At 52.7% G+C, this 17,484-nt stretch overlaps 1 protein-coding gene and 5 non-coding genes across 9 annotated transcripts; all 6 read right to left on the minus strand.

Annotated features, from left to right (window-relative positions):
- Positions 1–440: 440 nt before the first annotated feature.
- On the minus strand, positions 441–16,732 carry DKC1 (dyskerin pseudouridine synthase 1). 4 transcript variants are annotated; one of them, XM_075162201.1, is made up of 18 exons: positions 16,100–16,732; positions 14,739–14,793; positions 14,124–14,243; positions 12,918–13,710; positions 11,664–11,725; positions 11,293–11,379; positions 10,614–10,705; positions 9,889–10,073; positions 9,325–9,389; positions 8,621–8,747; positions 8,107–8,237; positions 6,968–7,111; positions 6,399–6,519; positions 4,996–5,114; positions 3,767–3,870; positions 3,250–3,316; positions 2,356–2,514; positions 441–1,845 (listed from the first exon to the last, which is right to left on the minus strand). In XM_075162201.1, the coding sequence occupies exons 7-18, from the start codon at positions 10,682–10,684 to the stop codon at positions 1,774–1,776; spliced, it is 1,365 nt and encodes a 454-aa protein (XP_075018302.1). In that variant the 5' UTR covers positions 10,685–10,705; positions 11,293–11,379; positions 11,664–11,725; positions 12,918–13,710; positions 14,124–14,243; positions 14,739–14,793; positions 16,100–16,732; the 3' UTR covers positions 441–1,773. The 4 variants fall into 4 exon arrangements, with proteins under 4 accessions (XP_075018302.1, XP_075018301.1, XP_075018300.1 ...); XM_075162200.1 differs by having other exon boundaries at positions 12,918–12,989; positions 13,611–13,710; positions 14,124–14,793; XM_075162199.1 differs by lacking the exons at positions 12,918–13,710; positions 14,124–14,243; positions 14,739–14,793; positions 16,100–16,732 and adding an exon at positions 11,987–12,074.
- LOC142087937 (small nucleolar RNA SNORD83) lies at positions 4,620–4,695 on the minus strand. Its single transcript, XR_012675675.1, has one exon. It is a non-coding gene; the product is annotated as a small nucleolar RNA SNORD83 (small nucleolar RNA).
- LOC142087932 (small nucleolar RNA SNORD17) lies at positions 5,895–6,141 on the minus strand. The gene has a single exon (XR_012675672.1). It is a non-coding gene; the product is annotated as a small nucleolar RNA SNORD17 (small nucleolar RNA).
- LOC142087930 (small nucleolar RNA SNORA36 family) lies at positions 7,806–7,940 on the minus strand. Its single transcript, XR_012675670.1, has one exon. It is a non-coding gene; the product is annotated as a small nucleolar RNA SNORA36 family (small nucleolar RNA).
- LOC142087936 (small nucleolar RNA SNORD83) lies at positions 8,341–8,416 on the minus strand. Its single transcript, XR_012675674.1, has one exon. It is a non-coding gene; the product is annotated as a small nucleolar RNA SNORD83 (small nucleolar RNA).
- On the minus strand, positions 8,973–9,219 carry LOC142087931 (small nucleolar RNA SNORD17). The gene has a single exon (XR_012675671.1). It is a non-coding gene; the product is annotated as a small nucleolar RNA SNORD17 (small nucleolar RNA).
- Positions 16,733–17,484: the final 752 nt, after the last annotated feature.

The raw sequence follows: 17,484 nt of genomic DNA on the forward strand, positions 1-17,484 counted from the left end.
GTTTTACCTCTTAGGCTGAGAACTCGCTCACAGCTGGAAGTCTGTTCCCACCTCCCTGACCCTAACACACTCAAGGTTAGGCAGGCCAGGACCAAACAGTCCCTCCAGCCACTGTCAGACCTCTCCAGCAGCTCGCTCCAGCACAGGCAAAGGAGGAAAGAAAACACTCAGCTTCCAGGCACATGTCCCAGTGGGTTTTACCAAAGCGGAGGGTGGCCCCCTGAGCACCTGCGAAGCCTGACCAGCAACAAAGGCCTGTGATGGTCCACGTCAACATGGCCAGTTCTCTGCACCAGCAGCTTCTTCAGGAGAGCAGCACAAAGGCTGGACAGAACGGGCAGCCATTTACCTGCCCAGCTGCAGCACGCACATGCGGAAGCTGCCTCCTCTCCCCATGAACAGACCACTGACCTCTTACAGGAGCCAGATGAACAAGAAAATCACCTGTTCAAAAATAGGGCTTTTATTTTTATGTAAAAAAGAGTAAATAAAAATGGACTTTTTTTTCTGCTGAGGTTCTGACAGCCACCAGCTGCTGGCCCCACCGCCTGTATGTATCTCTAGCATTGGAGGGGAGAAAAGTCAAACGGTTAAGACAAAAGCAATGCACGAGGCTAAGACAAACGTTACAGAATCTCTGCAGGGATGAAGCTCAGAACAAAGCAGCCTGGATCCTTCCTTATTAAAAGGGACTAAAATCCTGGCTCGGCACTACCCCTGTGACAGAGGAGAGACCTCCTGCCCCCAGCGAGCCAGCCCAGATAAGGAAATTAGGACAAGTCTTTCTGAAACTGCTCAAGCCCCACACCCAGTGCCCCATGCAGAGCTGCCTCTGGCCAAGCTTTTCCTCATGAGGACTCCAGTCCCAACAGCCCTTTAGAAAATTATACTGGCCAGCCACCTTCTGGTCATTTCACTTCTGTCCCCTAGCAGCATCCCCACTTCTAGCCTTCAGAGCATATTAGATATCAAACCAGCGAAGGCAACTGAAAGCGCTGTGGTCCCATTCCAACAACTGGGTACAGAAGAGCAAAGAGCCAGCAAGAGGTACACACTGACAAGGTCACTGGGGCACTGGGTCTGGGGATCAGCCGACAACTAACAAGCAGGTCCCCGCACTATAAAGCAAAAAGCAGGAATTTAATGTTCTAATCCTTTTATGATAAAGCTAAAAAAGAGTACTGAAGAATATCTGGGTGGACTATTTGAGCTCATCTAGCTGATGGTCAAGCCAAGCATACAGCCAGGTTAAACAAACCAGAGCCCTTCAAATAACCAATTTGACTGTCCCCATGCAAACCCATTCAGACGGGCCATGACAAAGCCAGTCCTCCAGACACCAACACATTCTGCAACTGTCAGGTAACAGCTCCAACCTTGGAAGAAAAGGAAGAAAGAGGCAGGACAAGAGAGGGGAGAAGCGTTATTCCTCCCTGTCAAGGTGAAAACAGAGACACCAAGTAAGAGCCAGGAGCGACAGCTTCCCTGAAGATACCACTTCTATTGGCATCATGGTGTTCAGCTTTAGAGAGCAATCCAGTGCAGGGACAGTCAGGCACCCCACTCCTCTGGCAACCCTTAAAACAGGATGAGGAGGGGTACCTGAGCAGGGCATATCCTGGGCAAACACACCCGCTCACTAGTATACAACAGCAGAAAAGAAACTTGGAAATTGCTGGCCCCTCTGCCACACAGCCAGTCCTCTTTTTCTCAAGGCCTCAGACTCCTCCCTCCCTACCGACGAGGTCACCTGCGCTGGACAGATCCAGTTGCTTACTCCGAGCTCTCTTCTACCTCCTTTTGTTTCTTCTTCTTCTTCTTCTTCTTAGTGCTGGTCTCACTTGTCTGTGAAGAGGTTGGAGATGTCAGGAAGGAATCAAAAAGGAATCCCCCACTGCTCATTTCAGGAGGAACAGTCCCACTCCAGAAGCAGTGCAGGCTCCCCATGGCCACAATCCTCCCTCACCACCATACAAGCACTCAAGCACGCTGACTGAATGCCAGCACCATGCCAGGCACCATCCTCCCACCGGGGCCTGTTACAGGGCACCAGAGCACAGAGGTGGCTTGGCAGGAATGTGTACCCACCAACTGCCCCAGGGCACAAATGGCTGCTCACCCCATCCCTGCCCCACTGCAGATCCACCCCAAGCCTCATCTGCCTGATGTCCCACCACCCTCAACCAATTTAGTTTACAAATGCGCCTATATAGACATCTTTCTCTGCCTGTGGGGAGCCTGGCACTTTGGGGACATGCACAGCAGGTTGCTGATGTGTTTATCCTGGAGGTATTAGGGAGAGACAGCAATATCTCCCATGCTTGGACCATACCATGGCAGCACCCAGTTACATACCACGTCTATTTGCTCTCCCCCACTCTCAGCTGCCTCTTTGGCCTTCTTCTCTTTTTTCTTCTTTTTCTTTTCCTTTTTGCTCAGCTCCTCTGGTGGTGGGGTGGCAGGGGATGGTGGGGTCACAGCCTCCTCACTTTCACTCTCCGATTCTCGCTTCCTCTGTTAGGGGAACACATTGTCAGACACACCATGTTCTAAAGGAGCTCAAGAGATGGGAAAACTGTTTGCAAGCCCATTGCAACTATTTTGCCTGATTCAATCAAACTTCACAGTTAACAATGCTTTAAGCAGGAAGGTGAGCTACAGACTGGCAGTGGTCCCCTCCAGCATACACTGTCTAGGATTTGCTTCTGCCAGAATTGCGCCCCGTATTTCTCAGTGTTTCCTGCACCCCAAATGCTCCAGATTTTCAAGCACTGCTGCACCTTTCCAAGTGCATGCACAAGCCCTGACTTAGGGAACTTTAGATGCAACTCTTGCATGGACATTTCTGCATCTGTAGTCTCCAGAAAGGTTTTCTGGCACAACAAACCTCCATTGTGGCTCCATACAACATATTTCCTTGGATGCTGCAGCTTGTACATCACAAGTCAGAGCTCCTCATTCTCATACTGTGCTACAGGACTTGCACGCAAAGTACAACATCCCAGAGACAAACACACAGGCATAAAGCCCTAAACAGGTCACCCTACAGATAGCTCATGGGCCACGCAACTACAACACATGTTCAGGTGCTAGGCTCCCAGAATATGAAACACTTCCCCCTGTAAAACAACCAACCAAAGCAGCACACAATCCAGCGCCTGATACCAGCTGCCTAAAGGAACAGGTGCGTATCCACTCTTCATCAGGGCCCAACCAACCTTACAGCCAGAGAGCACTAACAATACTCACTTTTGGAGTCCTCTCCAGCTCTGAAACAGCTCGGGGAACAGCAGCTGCCTCTTTCTTGGAAGCATCCCTGAAAGAGAAGATCCCCAGGCTGAGTAGAACAGCCGCTGCCTTGCACTGCAAGTAAAAAGCCCCTGCGCGCAAGGGCTCCGTAACCCACGGCAGGCTCTTGGTGGGGAGGCTGGTGTGGGGAAGACCTGCAGCCTGCACCAGGGCCAGCTGGGCTATGCAACAGCAAGGCCTCCCCCATTTAATTTAGCAGACTGACTCCCTCTAAAACCACAAGCACAGGCTAGAAAGGGATAACCATCTGCTCAGGACCTTTCCTTCTGGTGCTGCCCACTAGCAGCACGCTCCCTGGGACTGCAAGAAATGCCACCACACCCCATGGGTCCGGACAGCCAACAGCCTTGGGCCAGACTTAACATGCTCCAAGCACAAATGGCAGCACCCAGCCCAGCCCTCGCTGCTCGGAGCTCCTCTCTGATGACCATGCAGGAGCCACACACCCTGTACCCACCTATAATCCACATACTCCTTCTTCCAGGAATCCGGTGTGCTCTCATTGGGCTTTCCATGCTTGTCCAGCAGACCCTTCTGGATCATCATCTTCTTTTGACTGGCCTGAGAGCAACATGCAACAAGTCAGACTGTAGCTCTAGGGAGGAGAAATCCTCCCTGGGGCTTCAGCCACTTGGCCTAAGAGGAGGTAATCCAGGAACAAGCCAAGCCAACAACTACAGCATTACTGATGTAACATCTCTCCAAGGACCTTCTAATAAATCACACAGAACATCCCCTGCACAGCAGCCTACAAATCTCAGACAGGAGGCATCTTCATCAGTAAATAAGGGCTAATTTGTGGGGGAAGTAACAGCAGCAGAATAAGATGACTCTGCACATCATGGAGCTCAGATCTTTGACTGGGTTTCTCCAGCTTAATGACTGCCGCATTTCAGCTGAACCACTCCAGCTGCCAATGCAAGGCTTTGTTAAAGACTCCAAGATGCTTGAACTGGCCCACGTTACCTCACATTTGCTGTGAGATAGATGTGCATGCATCCCCACAGCTTTCTACATTTCATCTGAACCACAGGAATAGAATAAGCCACAGCAACTTGACACCGAGTTTTAAGTCTGAGCAGCATCACTCGCCACAGTGAAATGCCAGTCTGGCTGCAGTTAAGCTAGCACTGGTGACCTGCTGATTTCCATGACTACCACATGCTTGAGATGGAAGAGAAACCCAACAATGGGTGTTCCCACTGCTCCTGTCCTTCAGGCACAATTTAGTGTCTCACAAGACAGTTTGTATTTTGGCACTGTTGCAGTTGCACCAGAAGAAAAAGCAACTCCTTGCCCAGCCCCTCCAGAGCCATCAGTATGGGGCGATAGATGAAGGTCATCCTTGCACAGAGTGCTAATGCCATCCACTTCACATCATTTGGCTCTTTACCAGAGGAGGGCTGCTGCTCCTGGTACAGACCTGAGAGGCCCACGCCTAAGCACTAGCAGCAGCCCCAGCTGGGCCTCGGGTAGAGCTGGCCAGGCTCTGTTGGGAGGGAATGCCTCGCTCCCACCAGCACTGGGAGTTGGCACCATCGTGGTTCCAGGAGAACACAGCAGAATTACACCGAAACCCTGGAGAAGACACGGGCACAGCTCTGCCCGAGGGGTCTGGAGTCCCACACCCCGACAGTTGGGCTCCCACCATCGCCCTGGGACTGACCACACCCCCACGCTGCTCACCTTGGGACCGAGACCCCATTTGCGGGGATATGTGTCTCTCTCCATGATCACTCTCTTGATCTTCGCCACAATGCCGTGGTCGCAGGTAGAAATGACTGCTGTGGTCATCAAGGCAATGGCTGCAGAAGCAGGCAGAGAGTTCATTAACTCTTTAACAGCAGAACTGCGGCAGTGACGCAGGAACCTGCTGCATTCAGCCTGTTCTTCCTCTGTCAGCACAAAGAGGAGCAACACCCCCCCACCAGTGCCATTTCACCCCAAAACCTCTCTGGAAGCAAATTCCAGACTAATGCTTCAGAAAGCTGCGTTGCTTAAAGGCAGCAAGTGTGTCAGTCATGGATTAACCACACCGTAAGCACAGGCCTCTCCAGCTTACACCAGAAGACCGGTTCTGGATCAGTGAACACAGTAAGACCAACCATTTCCCAGAGCAGCACGAACACCACCACTGTATGGGGAAGAGCTCTGTGAACAGCTGCTAGAGCACTTCCAGGCAGCTTAAGGAACCACGCCACTATAGAAAGGAGCAGTGCTGCTCCTTCATCAGCTCCCAAACCTTGCAGAGCGAAACTAGAGGAGACTAATCCTACCAATAAATTGTTTTTCTTGCTGGGTCTCCGAGATGACCAGAGTGCAGGCAGTACAAACAACAGAGTGGAACAGCTTGGCTGTGTAACACCTCCAAGGCCCCTCAGTCCCATGGGTCTGGACAGAGCATGAGGCCGTGCAGCACTGAGCACCATGACAGACCATCTGTACAGTATGTCAGCACCTGCCACCTACACAGCTTCTTTGAAGACCCTGGTTAGAACAAAGCACCCTTTCAAGACACTTCACAGAAGCTGGTAGTTGCTCAAGTCCTTTTACACTGATCTGCTCAGGAAGTGTGATGTGCCAGTGTGATCAGACATCATCCCTCATCTCAGTGGGGACGGAGCCCCCCAAAGAGGGGCTCCAACCCTGCCAGCACCACTTCGCTCCTGCAGGCAGCCAGCCACACACCACAGCAGCCCCCAGGAGGACACTGGGAGACCGGAAGGTCTCTAGAGGCTGCACAGCACCCAGACCCTAGAACAGGAATCGGGGTGCTGCAGGAGGACAGCACCACTGCACTCAGAGAATGGATAAACTTCGTCATCACCTCACACACAGAGCACATCTGAGCATCACGCAGCTGAAACCAGGCTGAGGAACTCTTCACACCTTGCCAAGGACTGATGCAGCCCCTGTTTCTTAACATCCTTCCCAAACCAGCTGCCTTGGGCCACACTAACCCACAGTCCCCATCACGAAGCACTATTTAAACCTTTTGTGCACGGGAACTCATTTGTTGTGCATTCACTGGAACGCAATCTGTTACTTCTGCAGTTAGCTGGGCACAAGAAGAAAAAGAAGTTTCATACCTAGGCAGATAGCTTCTCCTTTCGTAGTGATGACAACAATCTCCTGATTAAGCTCAATACCATCTTCATACCTCAGGACACCAGGCAGCATGATCTTGGCTCCATAGCAAATGGCATTAACCTGAAAATGTAGGGAACAGGAGGGCTTGTAAGCCATTACAGAATACAAACAAGGTAAGAAGTGCCTCTAATATTCTAGCTTCCCATTGCCATTACTGTCCCAGCAGTACATATCTGTTTCTTATTGTCCACTGTATAAAACTTGGGGGCTTTGGAAAAAGCAAGCAAAGCAAAGCACCTATCACAGCAAACAATGTGTGAGGCAGATCTCTTATAACCATCAGCATCCTCCTGAAGTGAGGAGAGCAGCTTCTCTGCCACTCAATTCTTTGCTCTTGCATCTTACTGCTGATTTGGCAGTGGCCCATACTAGGTCCTACACAGCTCACAATCAGGACAGCACTCGACACCATGTGGATCCTGATCCCCCATTTATTATATTAGCTGTACAAGTTAGGAGGACACTTTGCAGTCTCTGGCTGTCAACCGGCACTATCTCAGGAACTCACCGCACTGTCTTTCATGACTAGCCGCTTGTGTGAAATCAGCAGTTTCTCCAACGGCAGGATAACTCTTCGCAGGTAGCTGTCATCCTTGTTGTTGTCATACTGCCACTGTGCATCCAGTACATCGTGCATAGTCACCATGTTGTCCTGCAAAGACACAATCCCTCTGAACTCTCCTACCAGCCACCAACGCTAAACACACAAGAAAACAGCTGAAGTGCAACAGCAAATAGTGTGCTGAAAGGAAGTGAAAAACAGATGCCCAATCAGAAGCATCAGAAAAGCAACCTAAAAGAGGCAAGAATACCTTCCATCAACAGCTTGAGGTCAGCCTGACTTGTGCTGCCAGACTTCAACCTTCCTAATCTCAGACAGCACTTGGATCTAGTGTATAAGGTCTGTCCACATGAAACTTTGAAATATGACCAAACTTAAACAAATACCTGGGACTTCTAGACAAAGATTAGTGAGTAGAAGTTTAAATTAACCAGCTCTTCAGTCTGTGACATGGAATAAATTCTTGAAGCACCCAAGACCTGGAATTCAGAAATTAATCACTGCCAGTGATTACAGCTGTGGTAAGAGCAGACTGCTGGGGAAACACTTGCACTCTGACACTCTTGCTTTGGAAGGAAAGAAATTAGTTCTGGAGTTTGGACTGGCAGCAGGATCCAGCTATGACGAGACTAAAAAGACTGTATACAAGTGTTCAAGATCACACAAGACTGCATCTCCCAGGCTCATTTCGATGAAGCACATTCCCTGCATTGTGCCCTGACACCAAGCAGTCGCAGATTGCTAAGCAGACAGCTCACACGCCTGAACTTGTGGCACATGCATGGTTTGTAGGCTGAGAAACACAGGTGGCATAAAACAAACTTTCGGTCACCATGGTGCACTTCCCAGTCACTCACTGTCCCAAAGCTTAATTACCAGAACAGGGGCAACACCCTGAACTGAACTCAACACTTTGGTTACAGACGGTCTACGGCAAAAGCTCCCACATTTTTAGGGCTATTCATAAAACTCTTCCCAGCCACCTATACTTTCTCCTAACACTGTAAAACTAACACAGTTCCAAGGAACTCTTGCAATTCTGACAGTTTAAAATTTGCTCGTTATAGTTAGGGCTACCACTCTACCTTCTCTCCCAGGATGCCTGAGCGCACTCTGCGGAGCTCTTGCATCTGGCCCCCTACACCAAGCAGCAAACCAAGGTGAACACAGAGTGTTCGGATATATGTGCCTGCTTCACAGCTCACCCAGAAGATACCTGAAATGCAGGACAGGACAGAACAGTATTTAAATACATATCTAGAATTGAACCACATCTAGAAGCTCCCTCCGAGAGAAGCTGTATGTCCAATCCTTCACAGAGCCATCAGCCTGGGGTGATAGATGAAGGTCATCTTTGCACTGAGCGCTAATGCCATCTAATTGACATCATTTGGCTCTTCAATGAAGGATGCAGCAGTACCAACAACAGATGGGATTTGCTTCTCAGCACACCAAAGTAATGCATGAAGCAGTTACTGCTTGATGGTGGTGAGGATTTATGTCCTATGACATCTGCCAAGAAGAGGAAACAGCCCATTTCACAGGAAATTTTATCAGCTGTCAACTTAAGAGAAAGAAGGCAGGAAATCCCTGTTTTACCTAATCTTCTCTCAGGATCATATTCCACCAGCTTGCTCTCATAGATGGTTCTGACTCTCAGTTGTCGTTTGACAGCAGCAATGAGGGGTGGTCGCTGAAACAGCGCACCTGTCAGAGTTTCTATTGCCTGAGGGTAGAAGCAGAAGAAGTAACCGCTCACACCTGTGCCCTAACGTAGGAGCACCTCAGGGTTGCCAGCAACTACAACCACTTCCATGAGTGAGAAACCACAAGGTTCATCATAATTTGGTGATGTCATATCTAATAAAGCCAATCTGAACCAGTGATGTGGTCACAATGCTACCCTAGCTGCCAGTGAGCGCAGCTGGGCTTCTTCATCAGGTGCCAGTATGTGATCAGACATCATCCCTCATCTCAGTGGGGACGGAGCCCCCCAAAGAGGGGCTCCAACCCTGCCAGCACCACTTCACTCCTGCAGGCAGCCAGCCACACACCACAGCAGCCCCCAGCAGGACCCTGGGAGACTGGAGGGTCTCTAGAGGCTGCACAGCACCCAGACCCTAGAACAGGAATCGGGGTGCTGCAGGAGGGCAGCACCACTGCACTCAGAGAATGGATAAACTTTGTCATCACCTCACACACACAAGCACACCTGCACTCCACTCCTACCCTCTCCTCTCCCACCAATGCTGAACACTTTGCATATAAAGTGCCAGCATGGCTAAGAGCATGCCGAGACTTACCCTGGCAAGCTGAGCCTCACTTTCAATTGCATTGTGCAGCCGAACAATTCCCACATACTCTTTGCCTGAAAGAACGACAAGAGCAGTCAGGAGTGGCTGCTTGCATTTAATGTTGACTTCAAGGTCCACACTGCTTCACAGCCACACATCCACAGAGCCCTGAAATTTTCACCACCACCTCTCCTAGGAAGTGTGCACAGTTTATTATGGAGTTGGTTATTCTTCCAACAAAATAAATCTAAGCTACATTTATTTCTTCATCAAGTTTTATTTCACTGGACTGGTAGAGGCTGAGGCCATAAATTCAGTTAGTACAAGAAACCAGTCTGTCAGAAGTGTTTTCACTGACTTAAAACAGCACAAGCCCCAGAGAAGCAATCAAAAAAAACTTATGAGAGCATGGATGCACCCTCACTGCCTTGGAGTGAGAAGGATAAGCAACTCTTAAGCTCAAGGCACTGAAGACCAAGGGTAGCCCTTTCAAACACTGGAAATCTCCATTTTGTCTCCAAAACAACTCCACACCTCCCCATTTGCTTAGACTGTAAATGGCAATAAACATACCTGCGCTCTGCTGAGATTTGACCAGTCGTGTTGCCCTCTCAATGCACACAATAAGGCACCCAGTCACCTTAGGATCCAGAGTGCCACTGTGTCCAGTCTTCTCTACTCGAAGGATGCGTCGGATCCACGCAACCACCTCGTGGGAAGACGGATTGGAAGGTTTGTCGAGGTTAATAAAGCCAGACCTATAGTGCAAGATAACAGAGAGCAGGAATTAAGCATCAGGGCAAACACAGCAAGAGTGCAAAGACTTTGACAATATTTGTCACGACTGCAAAGAAATGTATTTCTATACAGCCAAATAAGCTATGAACCTCACAGCTGCTCTCAGTGAGCACACGTCGAGCTGCTCTGCGCACAGCAGGTGATATATTCCACAAAGAATTCTCTTCTCCCCAGACTGCTCATCGCTACTCTGCACTTAAACCAAACCAAATGCTACAAACAAACTCCAAGCAGTCTCAAAGCCTAGCAGGCCAAAGGACTTTCCATAAGACCCCAGAGAATTTCTCAAGTGTTTGCATGTCCATCCACAGACCAGCCACAACCCCAGAACAGAGCAAACTTTACAGGAAGTGACCAGCGGGTCCTATTTAGACATTTACTGGTTAGTAGCAAGGCACTGAGTCAAGCAGAAAGATACAAGGGGAATCCAGAACAGAAAATATTTTGAAGATATTAAGTGTAAAAGAAAAACAAACCACTCTGGTCCTTAATACACTCACCTAACATAGTCAGAAATCTCTCTCTTCAGGGGATTAGCACCGGAAGAAAGAGGCGTGTAGTGTGCTGTCATCACATTTAACTTGTCAAAGTTCTACAAAATCCAAGCAAAAGTGACAAGTGTTCTTGAGCTCACCTTGGTTTCAGCGTTGCTTTGCCCCAATACATCTCCCCAGTTACACAACGTCTGATTTGTACGTTTAAGTGAAAGAGCCTCTTCCAAAGTGAAAATGACCAACAATGAAACCACAACGTTTTACAGAAAGAGAAAGAAACACAAGTCCTGCACTGAAAGAGATGGGAAAGCAGCAGAATACCAACCTTTACAATGCAGGATAAATCCAGGCTGCCCCAGAAACTCAGCCCAAGCAACTCAGAAGTCTACACAGACCACAGGCCACTATCAGACTGAAATCAATAGCTGAAGAAATGTGGTGGGGTCTTTTTAGGAGACGGTAAACTTAGAAAGTAGGCATGCAAATGATACTGCTGAACAAACTTTATAAAATGACTTCTGCATGCAGAGGGTTTGCCTCTGCTTTGAATGTCATGCATGCTGTTTCTTAGCAGTAGGGTTACACAGAGAAGAAGCTGTGCATCTCCACGGGCCTGCACTGAGAGAGGACAAAAGAAGGAACAGGAGCAGGGATGGGCCACGAGGTTGTCTATAACCCGCTCTACCTTCAGCAGCAAGGGCCACTGAGACGTGTCCAGCTGGGCGATCCGGGACTCGGGCTTGATGAAAAATTCCTCCGTGTGCTGAATGTCCTGAGGGTGGATGAAGATACCCGAGATCAGAGAAGGGAAACCCGGAGGCCCGCGCTCCCGCCCGCTGCCACGCGCCGCCTCCACGCGGCCCGTGAGCCGCCCCCTCTGCCCGCGGAGCGGCCACGCTCCCTCCGGTGATGGCGGGGAGGAAGCCCGTTTGGGCACGCCGCGAGGCACCGCTACTCCCCGCCCTACCCCCGGGCCCCACGGACCGTCTCCCCGCGCCGCCACGGATCGGCCTGGGGAAGCCCCCAGGCACCCCGGGCCGGCGGCTCCGCACTTACCGCTATATCCTCATCGGGAAGCACACGCTTCTCCTTCTTCCGCCGCTTCTTCACGCTGGAACCTGCGGGAGCGACACGCTGAGCGTCCCCGCCGAGGTCCTGCGAGCCCCACCACGCCGGGAGCGGGAAAGGCCCAGGAGGGCGTCCGCAGCACCGGACCCCTCCGGGCCGGGCCCGCCGCCGACCGTCCCCCACGTGGCGCCATGGCGGCCCCGAGCCCCGCGCGGACGCCTCCCCGCTGGGACTCCCCGAGCCCCCTCCCGCCTATGCACACCGCGCCCAGCGGAGCGAGACGCCACCCCGGCGGTTCCCTCGCTGCGCACCGTCCTCGTCCGCCATGGCCGCGCCGCGTGGTGGTGCCGCCGCCGCGCAGAGAGCGGAAGGGCCGCCCCTTCCCGACAAGCCCCGCGCCAGCACGTGACCGCTCCCCGCCCAGCGCTGCGCGGGCCGACACCGCCCCTGCCAGCGTCCGCAGTAGCCGCCTCCCGCCCGCCACTGCGCGCCGGCAGCGCGGCCGGTCCGAGCCAGCGGGTGCATTTTCACTTCGCGCAGAGCTGCCGGGCCGTGCTCGCAGCGCAGCGAGTGCCCCTGCCCTGGGCCGGACGGGAAGCGCGGAGGGAATAGGCAGCCAACAGCTGCCCCGGCCGCACGTGAGCGGCCTCCACCAGCCAGCGCGCTAGGGCTCGGTTAGCAGCAGTCATTTAACCGGAGAGTGATGAATCGAGTTATCCTTTTCCGCAACCTTTACAGCAACGTAAGAAGTTAATAACACAGCATACAGATCCTGCCATTTAGGGTCCAACTATGTTTTGCGAGAGTGGACTTTTATCATTACTGCATCCCCAGACACTTAAATTCCTGCTGATACTGGTTGAAACCATCGGGCTTCTGCCCTATTTTCTTGTAGATGTTTTTGTATCCCCAGTACAAATCCGGTGACTCATTCACCTCCATGTAGGAGGCCGGTCCTAGCAGGGACAAGATCCCAGGTACAGCTAAATGCCTGCCAAACACTATTTCTGTTGGTGACAACCCTGGAGATTAGCGAGGGGTTATTTCTAATATCCCATGGCACTATTCCTAAAAACTTCACGCCGCAGCGATTTGCGCATGCACAATGGCACAGTGTCCAGGCAGCTCCGCGACAGTCCGGCACCCGGAGCACCCCTCCTTGGGGAGCGCTGCAGAGGATGCCGGCAGCCACACAGGGCGTGAGCCCATGCTGCGGAGCAGGGCAAGGGAGCTCCTGCTTACGCCCGTCCACGGGAGCAGCACCAGTCGGTGTCACAGCAACTCACCCCAAGTGGTCTCTGCCCATTTGGGCACCTGAAACAAAGACAGCAGCAGTGGGTGCGATCAGGCTCCAATCCTACACTCTGCTGTCAAAGGTGAAATGCATCCATGGAATTATTTTTTCAGTGAGAAAAGTACACAGTGACCACGCCAGCATCTCTTGCTATGGATGTTAAGAAGCAAAACCTAGTATCGATGGTGTGATCGAGTTCACCACTGAGCAGCTTGCAAGGAGCACACAGCTCACATTTTCATCGCACAAAACCAAACTGCCTCACACATCCCAAATGCTCCAACGTTGCTCTGCTGCCTATGGACATGCACACCCCGCCATGCTCTCCCTGCTCAGCACAGGCTCCTGGAGCACGCCAAAAACATGGGAACAGCATAATTAAGAATAACAAAGCTAAATCCTGGAAGGGCGGCTACCACAGCTGTCATCCTTACCGCTGTGTTTAGCAAATTAGAAGCTGGTGTTTCTTAAGAAGCTAACAAACTGAGGTTTTAAAATTGCTGCCCCAGACTTGGTAGTGTCTCTGTTGGCATCCCCCAGGATTCAGGCTTCTAACTCAGGTGGAGGCTGTCACAGCAGAGCCTTGCCCCAACCCAGCCCATGCCAGCAGTTTTCTACCCAGCTCCTTGTCCTGTGCTGACCTCTGCCAGTTCCCACATACAACCCCACGGTTTTGGGGTTCCCATCCGGTCCTCGGTTCACAGAGAAAGTAGATTTGTTTCGGTAGCCATTAATGACGGGCTGAGGGAGAAAAGAAGGAAAAGTAAAGCTTTGGATTAAAAGAAAAAGTAATGGAGGAAAGCCAAAACCCAGCCTGGTTGTTCTGTTGGCAACACAGGAAGATACACGTGAATGTGCAAAACACAGAAACGGAGCTTGTGCGCGAGACCCCCAGTACCTCCCCCTTGGGAAGAAGAAACGGCTCTCTGACAGAATGGTGACAGGTTTGTCAGGGAAGGCTTGAGCACAAAAAATGGTTCCTAATCACTGGGCTTGTTTCACTCTCCGGCAGTCACAGGCTGCAAAGCAGAAGCTAGCAAGGACTGCCACAGACACATTCTCTGCAACCAAGTAATCCCCACCATGAGACTCTTCGGCAGTGGAGAGAGAGACTGTTGGTGGCTCAGAGGGGAGCGTTCCCATGGCATACTCACAGAAGGGACTACAGGCCGGAGAGGACAGCAGAGTCCACCAGGTTTCTGCGCATCTATGCCCAGCTCCTCGAGACGAGATGCCAGTGTCTGCAAAATCTTCCTCTGGCTTTCATATTTCACCTGCAGAGGAGTCCTAAGCCAGGAACACTCTCACAGGACCACACGACGGTGGGCAGCTCTTCATCACCCACCTCTGGGAAGGCCAACAGGAGGGAATACTGCAAGTGGGATACAGCCCCAGAGGAACTCTGCTTTTCTCATCACCACAGCCGCTTGGAGCAACAGGGAAAGAGAGAAGTCCTGTTCTCCGTGGCCCCAAGCACTGGCCTGGAGCATTTGGTCCAACCTGAAGCCCCAGTGAACCAGCTGTCCCGCACTGGACAGGATCACTATGTGAGTGCCCATCCTCTGTGCTGTTGGTGATCACACACACCACCCACAGGGAACCTCCCAGTTCTATCCTTCACAATAACTGAAAAATCAAAGCAGCAGTAAATGGCGTCTGAAGAGTTTGCAGCATTAAGCGACTAAGATGCCAGAGGCTGTTGCTCAAGGGGGATAGGAGGGACAGCTGGGGCAACATGACAGAGAAAAGTCCACGTAAGCACATCTTACCTGCAGCTGCTCTTGATAGGGAACTCTCCACAGTGGAGTCGCTGCGTTCGCTAACCTGGAAAGCACAACATCACAGTAGTGCCCAGAGCTACTCGCCTCCTGATACTTATGGCATAACATCCCTGCCAGCTGCTTCATGGGCAGGACCATTTTGGTACAGGCTCTGCACCAGAGCTGGCTGTGAACGTCCAAACTCCCTTTTCATGGCACCTTCCTGCTGCAGAATACTCGTGGCTGGAAGAGGGACCCAGGAACCACAACGGCCAGCTCTCCAGAGGACAGGCTGAGCCTTTGGCAGAAGATTGACCAGCGATACCTGGGTGTCCTGGGCAACCCAGGTATCTTTCTGATCCCCCTTTAGAGGACAGGGCCAGGAACAGTGTTTCCCCCGCACAGGGACCCAGAGAGACCGTGCTGAGCCCTGGGCGAGATCTGATTCCAGGCTCGTAAAGCCAGGGCAATGAGTATTCAAATGTTACTGGGGTCAGAGGGGGAAAAAAACCAAAGTGCAGGCAGAGAAGGGAAAAAAAAGATATCACATTGCAGCTTCAGATGGGCTCTGTTGCTTTCTCCCACTGAATCAGAGGCTTTGGCCATCCCTTGCTGCTCCGAGGACAGCCTGAGTCCCATCTCCCTGGAGTTTTCCCCTAAAAGAGCAAGATGCTTCTCTCATCACTCAATGCATCCATCCTGCATCATCTCCCTGCTCGCATTTCCAGCCACTACTACATCTTTTTTGCTAATGCTGTACTAGATTAAATCTACCACAGTGAAACACACAGTTTGTGTGTAGCAGGCAGGGAATTACAGGGAATGCCCACTCTCACTGACCCGGCCACCCGTGTAGCGGCAGTTTAGAGATAAACCTTGGAACTTGCCACTACTTGTATCTGAGGCAGGGTGAGCAAGAACATAAAAGCTGATTTAAAAAAAAAAAAAGACAGAGTAAGGGGTGAAGCGGATACGATCCAAACTATCATAACTATCCATCAACTACTGACTCACGGAGCCCACAGCTAGATAAGCTGCTGTTATTGCTTACTGGGATTTTTGGAGCTGCTTCCAAAGCATCCAGTGCCAACTACTTTCAGGCACAGACCTGCAAATCAAATGGACTATTACTTTTTGCTTGCCAGTATGGCAACTGCTCTGCTCCTGATCCTTTCTTCTTAGACCTTTTCATTTGTGTTTTCCATTATTCCTCTATCCACGCCAAGCTCCAGAGAAGCCAGCTGAGCCCCTAGCTCTTCTATTCCTACTGGGGAGAGGCGAGTGGAGGTGAAACCACCAACCCACTGCTCTAACTGCTTCAGCTGCTTGGTGCTTTGAAAGAGTGCTTGGTCATTTTGGAAGAGCCGTACCTCTCCTCCCAAGAGGAACCTGGCAGGCTGCAGCCCTCCCTGGCCTTTTTCTTCTCCTTCCACTTTGCTGCTGTCTTCTTCTCCGTCAGCAGGCTGCGGTCCTGACCGGGCAGGCTGCTCAGGAGAGCACTTGAAGGGCGAAGGTGCCAGCACGGTAGCCTCAACGCGCAGGACAGAGCCATGGTGGGAAGGAGAGGGGCTGCACCCCTGCAAGCAGCACAGCGAGCCCACCGTCAGCCTCCCAGAAAGCGGCACATCAGCTACGCACCTGGAGACGGGTTGAGAAAAACACCATGCTCATGGCCAGCTCCGCTCCAGAAAGTCAACCACTTAGTTAAAAAAAACCCACGGCCGGTCTGACCCAGCGGGTGCATTTTTACTTCGCGCAGAGCTGCCGGGCCGTGCTCGCAGCGCAGCGAGTGCCCCTGCCCTGGGCCGGACGGGAAGCGCGGAGGGAACAGGCAGCCAACAGCGGAGTTCCCTTCCCCGGCCGCACGTGAGCGGCCTCCACCAGCCAGCCCGCTAGGGCTCGGTTAGCAGCGCGCGCTGCCGGTCCTGCTTGCCCTGGGCCCTTACGGTGCTTTCACAGCTCATCTCTTATCTCGCGTGATGAAAAGCGCTCTCCTTCCCCTCGCGGCCGATCGCCTCCCCGGGCATTCCGGTCTCACGTGGCGGGATGCGGTGTGCTGCGTTTCCGCCGCCCTGCGCAGCGTTTACGGCTGAGAAACCTCCCCGGGCCGCGGAGCTCCCTGCCGCTCCGCGAGGCAGCCGAGCCCCCTGCCAGGGAGCCAGGGCCAGCTCCCCCCACCCCACGGGCACTTCTGCTCGGTGGCGAGTCCCGCCGCGCTCCTGCGGCCCGAGCCTTACCTCCCGGTGCAGCGCCCCAGCACCGCTGCAGGCTCCCAGCCCGGCACCCTGCGCTCTCCGGGTCCGTCAGCAGCAGAGGGGCGTTGTGGTGCCCCGGGGCAGCCCCGGGGACAGCACGCGCCAGCCTCCTGCTCGCGGTGTGGGGGCCCGGCACACCCCGGGGTCGCAGCGCTGCACGCCGCAGCGGTTTGCGCATGCCCAACGGCACGGCGTCCAGGCAGCTCCGCGGCAGCCCGGCACCCGGAGCGCCTCGCCTCCTCGGGGAGCGCTGCAGCGGATGCCGGCAGCCACGCAGGGCGTGAGCCCACGCTGCGGAGCAGGGCAAGGGGGCTCCTGCTTACGCCCGCCCGCAGGGGCGGCACCAGTCGGTGTCACGGTGTCTGCCCATTTGGGCACCCGAAACAAAGACAGCAGCAGCGGGTCCGATCAGGCCCCGATCCGTTCTGTCCCATGATTTGAGTGTCTCGGAGAATTCTGCAGAAGAGCGGGACTGCGGGAGAAGAAAACTGCCCCGGGCC

The sequence above is a fragment of the Calonectris borealis genome, chromosome 13 (assembly GCF_964195595.1).
Source record: "Calonectris borealis chromosome 13, bCalBor7.hap1.2, whole genome shotgun sequence".
In the NCBI taxonomy this organism is placed as follows: Eukaryota; Metazoa; Chordata; class Aves; order Procellariiformes; family Procellariidae; genus Calonectris; species Calonectris borealis.

Bases quoted from the DNA above. Each gene is read 5' to 3' on its own strand.
- DKC1 (XM_075162197.1), bottom strand. From the start codon at position 12,002: ATGGCGGACGAGGACGGTGCGCAGCGAGGGAACCGCCGGG. The intron at 9,390-9,888 runs GTATGTTTATTG...TCGTTCTTTCAG, and splicing joins CAAATCTCAGCAGAGCGCAG to GCAAAGAGTATGTGGGAATT. The intron at 2,515-3,249 runs GTGAGTATTGTT...TTCCCCTAACAG, and splicing joins AGCTGGAGAGGACTCCAAAA to AGGAAGCGAGAATCGGAGAG.